Source organism: Arachis ipaensis, chromosome B09, assembly GCF_000816755.2.
Source record: "Arachis ipaensis cultivar K30076 chromosome B09, Araip1.1, whole genome shotgun sequence".
Classification (NCBI taxonomy): Eukaryota; Viridiplantae; Streptophyta; class Magnoliopsida; order Fabales; family Fabaceae; genus Arachis; species Arachis ipaensis.
This window is the reverse complement of record NC_029793.2, coordinates 12,257,489-12,265,119: the sequence shown is the minus strand read 5'-3', so window position 1 is coordinate 12,265,119 and position 7,631 is coordinate 12,257,489. Positions and strand designations below refer to the sequence as shown.

Below are 7,631 nucleotides of genomic sequence, written 5' to 3'. Positions count from 1 at the left end.
TAACCAAAAAAAAAAAAACCAAAATTGGGCATGGAATTTGACACAGTACTAGACTACTAGAAGCTAAGACTTCTGGAAAAATTATGGTGGAATGATGGGTTTTGATGTTCGACAATTGTATGCAAATAAATGCAAGGTTGATAATTTTATAAGTAATTTTAGATTTATTTGTGCAAAAAAAGACCAACGAAGGCCAGATAAACGGGATCATTTAAGAAGGTAGATTCTTTTTATAGACACAATCAAGATGATGATGTTTCAAATATTTTGAATGTAAAAAAAATCGTTAATAGTTGTTCAGATGGAGATGCGTTAGAAAGATTATTTGAAAATGTGAAAAGGTTAAAAAAAAGGAAGGATGAAAAAGTAGAAAAAGACTCAAGAGTTGAGTTGAAAAACAATCAAACAAGAGAATGGTGGTCAACAAAAAAAATTCCACCCAAAATTGTCCGGTTGTAATATTTTTCATTCCTTATTATCATTTCTTTAACATTTTTAAAACTCATTGAAGTTTTTTTCTGTATTATTATTTTTCTTATAATAGTATTTATATTGCAAATTGAAAATCAAGTTATTTTACCACTTCAATCATGGAATCAAATTATAACACCAAATGGAGTGAAGTTACAACACCAAATTTAGATAGCTAAATGATAGAATTAAAAATTATTTATTTAAACTTTGTAATTTTTTTTTTGAATTTATAACGAATGACTTTAAGAAATTTGAGATGATTATTTTGTTTATATTTTTTATTATTTGTCTATCCTAATGATAATATATTTTTTTAACCAGTCATACATTTAAATTTAAACTACAAAATTAGACATTATATTAAAATAAAAATAAAAAAAATTTTTGACCCAATTTAAATTAATTAATTTTATTTTTTTATCAGATTTTTCAAGAAATTATTCAGGATTCAAAAAAGATAAAAGATTACTAGAGATCACTATTAATCTCTTTCATGACAAAACTTTAAATGTAGGTTATAGAAGACAAAAATAAAAAAGAAGAAGATAACCAAAATAACAACAATATCATGAAAGAACATGATAATAAATAAAAAGAGAATTAAATATTGTAAAAAATAGAACCGAAAATAATTTTTTTTGTTGAAGAAAAAGAAAGAAAAAACTAAATAAAATAGAAAGAAGATGAAATTAAAAGAAATCACGCGGTCTCGAAAGCTACTGCTAGTACAATTTTTCAAGGTTCTTTTAATGTATTTATTTATTTAAGATGATCAGAATTATTTATATTATCAATGGCTTAGATTGTGTTACTTTTCTCTCTAAAGTAAATGAACAACTTCAGAGGAGCCAAATCCAGTAAAAAATTACACCCTAATCCGCCCTATCGCTATCTGCCTCTATTACTGAACTATCTATCTATTTATTCTTAATATATAAAAGTTGATTCATAAGTTTATCTACATTACTTTTAAAACATCTTTTTATTTCTACTAATGCCATGTCAGCAACATCGCTTACTTGACAAAATATTAGAATCAACCACTCAATTTTTGCTAAATCAATTATTATTTCTAAATCAGCAAAAAAAAAATACAAGAATTTGTAATCAAATTTATAACCTACAAAAACATTGAATCCAAATTCATATATTTATTATATCTCACCGTTATAAACAATACAATAAATTTATAACTCCAATAATTAATTTATTAATTTCTATAAATAACTCATTAAATATAATAAACATTCATATTATAAATGTAATAATAATATTATTAATCATAATAAATTTTATATTACAAATATTCAAATTCCATACTATTTGAACTACTTATATAAGTCTCTTATCACTATTCCTTCAAATAACATCAAATTTAGCACAAAAAAAATTATTTTCGAACTACACAACATCTCAAACTTACTCAATGGAGCATCATTCTTTACACAATATCACCAAACAAAAAGACAATTAGTTTATCAAAGTTCGTGTGGTTCATCTATGAAAAACATTAATATCCATAAATGAAAAAGAGTTTCTTTGCTTAGAAATGATTATATTAAATGAAAAATACAAAACAAATATATTTATTATATTTTTAAATTAAATTTACAAAAAAATACTTTAATTATTTTTGTTTTTATATTTTTGTATTATTTAAAATATAATCAATTAAAATTGTTTTCCCTCACTTCCTTTATTAATATAGTTAATAGTAAATAAAATAAAAAAAATTATGATTAGATGCATCTTTATCATTTTATTTTTATTTTTGTATTAAATTATTAATCATTATTTACATCATTGCATTATTTTTATCGAAGCATCCACATATTTACATTTGAATTATATTAAGCATAAATAAATAATTGGAAGAAGTGCTCTACTATTTAAATCAATCATCCAATAACTTAATTTCCTGACTAAATCATTGATCGCATTACTATATAAGTATCCAACTATAATCAACCCAAATTTTTATATGCAAGAATAAATATAAAATATATACGGCAAGATAGTTTTCGTGAATTTTTTCTTAGCATAAAGATTTCGAAGAGCCTTCTCTCCTTTGAGAGGAATTTTTTGTAAAAAATAAAATTAGGTGAAGAAATTTTTTATTAAATTCAGACTAAAAATATGCATTACACATTATATATATTTTGTCAATTTTTTTGGTCAAAAAATAAATTTCACTTTTCATCAGAATTTTTCTCTTCTTTCTAGTATTATTCTCTTATCAAATTGTTTAAGAAAGATCCTTCTGCCTCCCATTTATTTAAAAAAAAAAAAAAGAAAGAAAAAAACACTAAATTCAAGAGAAACTTTGATCTTTTCAATTTCTAACTCAATGTATTCTTGAGTGAACCTATCCCACTCATGCTACTTATTTTTTATTTATCTCTCTTTTTTGTAACGAACTCCTAAAGTCAAAGTGCTCTCATCACTCATGTAGTTATTTTGATTCCCTCTTCCATATGTGTATTTAAAAAGGGTATTTTCTCCATGTCCTCAATTTTTTAGCTGATGGGTGTTAGCTTGAAGATTGTGGCATTATCTTAGAAGATAAAAGGAAGGTGAAGGTGAAGATATAATACCAGAAACAGACAAACATCACAATTAACAACATTGTTAGTGCAAGCAAAGAGATGCAACAGAAACTCCACTGGTTTTGAACAATCCAAGAATCTCCAAACTAAAGTACATATTTTACATGCCTTTGCCAAATCTTATTTAAAAAAAAAAACAAAAGTTTAAGCACCTAATCTTGTCCTCGATTTCCGCTGCACAAATGCATCCCTCACTGTTAAAATAAAAAAGATATATTAATCATCACATATGTATACATGTTTTGCTGGTTCAACTCACCTTTTTCTGGCAAGTTAATAAATTATCTCGTGAGTTTTAACTCGTTTTAATGACTCTAATTATAGGCAAAAGCATACATATAAACAGCTTAAAATGGTTGATCATAATAGGTACTATTTTACTGGTCAAAATAAAAAATCTAATGCAACCTGAAGAGTGATAACATCTTAAAAAATAGTTAGAAATTAAAAAATTTGAGTATATCATATCATGACATAACTGATGTTGTCCCTGTATCAATTGTTTGACATGATATTACTTATCTCAACGGTATTACTTAAGTGTTGAATGAGACAATAAGGTTGTGCAGTCAAGTTAAGCCATTCCTTATTGATGTTTGAAGTTGTAAAATTCATTCATTATATCTCTAAACCAATCAAAGCAGTTTTGCTCTCTTCTAATCAAATATATGCTTCAAGTGGATCCTCTGTTAAGCTATTGTATAATCTGAAACTGCTTTATTACAAATGTAAAATATCAAAATTTTGGTGTTTACTTAATGGAAAAGATGGTCTTCAAATTGAATTTTAGTACTATGCAGTATAACATAAAAAAAAAATAGAAAGCAGACTACATATATAAAAGCCCCAACATGATCAATGTGTAGTAGCTACATATTTTCGAATGCTAATGGAAGTGGTGGGTGCAACACCAAAGCCAATCAGTAGACAGTACCACAATGTCATACTTTACATGGTCTTGAGAAGCGGAACCAAAAGGACCATTTATACATAATTTTGGACAATGAGCTGATTTCTTTATGGTATAATGGAGATATATCACATTCTTGAAGTTCATCCTCAGTTTGAAAATAATCTTCGACTTTATATTTTTTTACAATTGAATAAAAAAATTGAGGACACATCAGAATATAAAAAAAGTACAAAAACAAAAGATCAATGCTCATCAACACCATGTAAGCAAGCACCTTGAGAATAAATCGACATAAGGTAGATATCTAACCAAAAGAAAAATGAGAAAAAAAAAAAATTCCCAGGAAAAGCATAATGTTTCTTTAAACCATTGGAGCTTGTGGCATATTTAGTCGGGAAGTTGCACCAGATTTTCTTCAAAATCCTAATAATAGCTATTGTTCAAATACAGATTTTCTTGTTTTAGGAGGCAAAGCAAATTTTCATTGAAAATTACTTGATAGATACTTCTTAGGAACACCAAAATATATTTCTAGTGAAGGAAATGGAATGTATGCATTTAAATTTTACCTCGCGTATGTATTTGCTTTTAAAGGTTGGAAGTATTCCAAAGTGACTTTCGATTAACCAATATAAAGATTTCACCACATTTTCTACCCACTCCCATTCTATCTTCTTCAGCAAACACAACCTAGATGTCATCTACTTTTAGAATTTATAAGGGAAAATTTTAGAAAATTAAAATGCAATAATAAACCCAGCGATGAAATCATTTTGACAGGCACATACATCCCCAAAGTGGTGATATGTCAGAGATAGAAGCATTGCATTGATCATAGTGAACATCTCATATCCTAGTTCGATAAGTACTGACCTAGATGAGCAAAATGAAAATTGAGATCCAAAAGCATTATTACCTTATAAGTTTGCCAGGACTCTCAAGCCATCATGAGCAAGCTGCACTGGAATTCCCTCCCTAATCCCTAAAATCACAATGAAACCATCTCATCAAAGCATCATATGTTTAAGCTGCAAACAAAAAATAAACTGCTCCTATTCATCAAAATTCAATTTAATTAAACCAAAATCTTTTCTAGTTCTTCCCAATGCTATTAAATGATGAAATATATATTTTTCAAGTTTATTGGATGATACAAAAATGTCAGCAATTGACATTTTAGACAATGGAGAATAAAGAAAAGAAAAAAAAAAAACAACAAAGGTCAATCTGTTTGAGCTTTATTTTCTTTCTTAATTTCATGTTCCAATCTCCTTTTAATAAATATTTTTTTTAAGTCACAAACTTACAGGAGGAAAAGAAATTGCATCAAAGGTTATATATAAATTTAACAAAACAATAAGTTCATAGTTGCGCTTCTGTCTAGTAGCCATTACCACAAAATTGAAGTTTGAATGAAGGAAAGCGTTGCAGCCGCAGTGGTTTGTTCATTGGTTAGCTGAGAATTGGGTTCTTCACTTCTTCCTACATCCTTACAGTGTACATCACAACAAAGAGTAGCTTCTAGGTCCTGCCTAATTGGTTGTTTTTGAATTTTTATCTGTATTTATAATTACGGTAAAAATTAAAATTAATTTTTTACACGTTTAAAGAGAAAAGTAAAAGACAAATGTATAGACAAAAACAAAATGCATAAATAAAATACTATAGAAATCCATAGTAGAGGAAGAACAGCAAGAAAAGAATAGCAAGATAGCAATTAAGAAAAATAAATTTATCAAAAATAGTTCAGGCAACAGTTATTTAATATGACTAAAAAATTTGTGAACAATATTTTCTAATGTATTTGCACACAGAAGCAACTTTTTGCAAACTTTGGATATAAACACCTCTATTAATGAAATACAGTTAATTTTATGAAGAAAACGCGAGAACAAAGGAACTCCTTTAAAGTCCATTTGAATTTTAATCACTTACCTTAAGAAGAAGAGCATTACACACATACCCTAGTACTGCTTTCTCAATGCGTTTTGCATTAGATATCAAGAGATCATCTCCAACTAACTACACAACATTGTAATGAGTGGAAATCATTCAAATAAGGTTCCTTATGAATAACATCTCAATGGTAACAAAAGTGATTAATAATCTGAATTTTGAGCACTGCATAACAGTTTTAGTTCTCACAAAGCATAAAGAGCATTTCAGCCAATTTTTTGTTTTCGACAGTCACACACTTCAGATCCTCTTCAAATAATCAGTATTGGAACATAAACAGCAACACAAATTGGATCATTCGTTGGTTCTGATTAAGAAACCTATACAAACAGCCACAACTTGGCACTACAATGATGTAGTGGATACTGATAGGGTATCAAATTCTAAAGTTTACATGTTTACTCACTGAATCGAATTTGAGTTGAATTTTACTATTTATGTTTACCTAAGTTTACCTTAACATTGTTAGCATTAGCTTGTCATTTGTCTTCATATAAGCATTTAGAATTTCACCCAGTTTAAGAATCATATTCATTGTTGAAGAGTTTCAATTTTTCAAAGAGTACGCTAATGCTGTAATCCAGGAAACATAGGATGATAATAAAAAAGCTCAACATACTGTTTCAGATAAAAGAAAAGAAAATCATCCTCCCAACCCATATCTTATTGGTACAACTATGATAGAGTAACATATACTGAAACTTTTTTAAGAAAGGTTTGTATTTCTCTTCTTTCAGCATTTTTTCTAAGTGCCTAAACCAAGTGCATCCATCTGTGCAGTAAGTATTTTTTTCTTCTCTTCTCTTCTTTCAGCATAAATTTATAAGGGGCCATTTTTTTTTCTGCACAATAGTTGGAGAACACCGTAAACTAACTGTATCTGCATTAGTCATCACCAAGATCCAAACATAGCATAATGAACAATTTAGCTCAGCTAACCAAAATTGTAAAAGACCACAATGCTACCTACCTAATACATATATGACACCAAGAAGTAAGTCAATGATGGCTTAAACTCAAAAAAATTAAATTGCCGCTGAAAATAACAGATTGGCAAAAGATAATCCTACCGATATATCTGCTACCCAGACTCAAACAGAGTTTCAGTAGTCAGGGGCGGAGCCAGGTGGTAGGAAAGGGGGGCGATGGCCCCCCCTAATTTTAATTTTTTACATGTAAATTATATGTAAATTTTAGTTTAGTCCCCCCTTAAAAAGTAAAGACCACAACTACATTCTTATTATATATTAATAGAAGATTCACTTCAAGTCCTCCCAGCTGGCTCACACTAACTTTATCCTTGATTCTACTTTATTTGCGTTAATGTTAAGGAGACGAAAAAACAGTTCAAACTTACTTTATTTAGGATTCAGTAATTCTAACAACAATTAATGAATGTAAAAGGCAAGTTTTGGCTATTGTTTTTTGTTGCAAAAAAATTCCGCTTTATTTGATTGATGGATGCAACATAATTGCATCTTGTGAAAACTTTCAGTTATGTTATTGGAGTTGGTTCAAAAGTACTACTATACTAGTTTCTCTCTAATGCTTCAATAAAAAGTAGTTATGGTATATAACATATTAGTTACTACTCAGTATTATATGAAGAGTTACGGTATTCGAATTATTACAAGTAGTTATTAAGCAGAGTCATGTATTTGGTGGCAGAGTTTTCTTTCTTT

General features: G+C 28.2%; 1 protein-coding gene across 1 annotated transcript in view; it reads right to left on the bottom strand.

Moving 5' to 3' along the window:
• LOC107618500 overlaps positions 1–7,158 on the bottom strand; it is a 16,518-nt gene extending 9,360 nt beyond the window's left edge. The window contains exons 1-4 of the mRNA XM_021111543.1: positions 7,020–7,158; positions 5,929–6,015; positions 5,176–5,551; positions 372–377 (exon numbers count right to left, since the gene is read on the bottom strand). Of these exons, the coding sequence (XP_020967202.1) occupies positions 372–377; positions 5,176–5,253 (84 nt within the window). The 5' untranslated portion in view covers positions 5,254–5,551; positions 5,929–6,015; positions 7,020–7,158. The remainder of the gene's footprint in view (positions 1–371; positions 378–5,175; positions 5,552–5,928; positions 6,016–7,019) is intronic.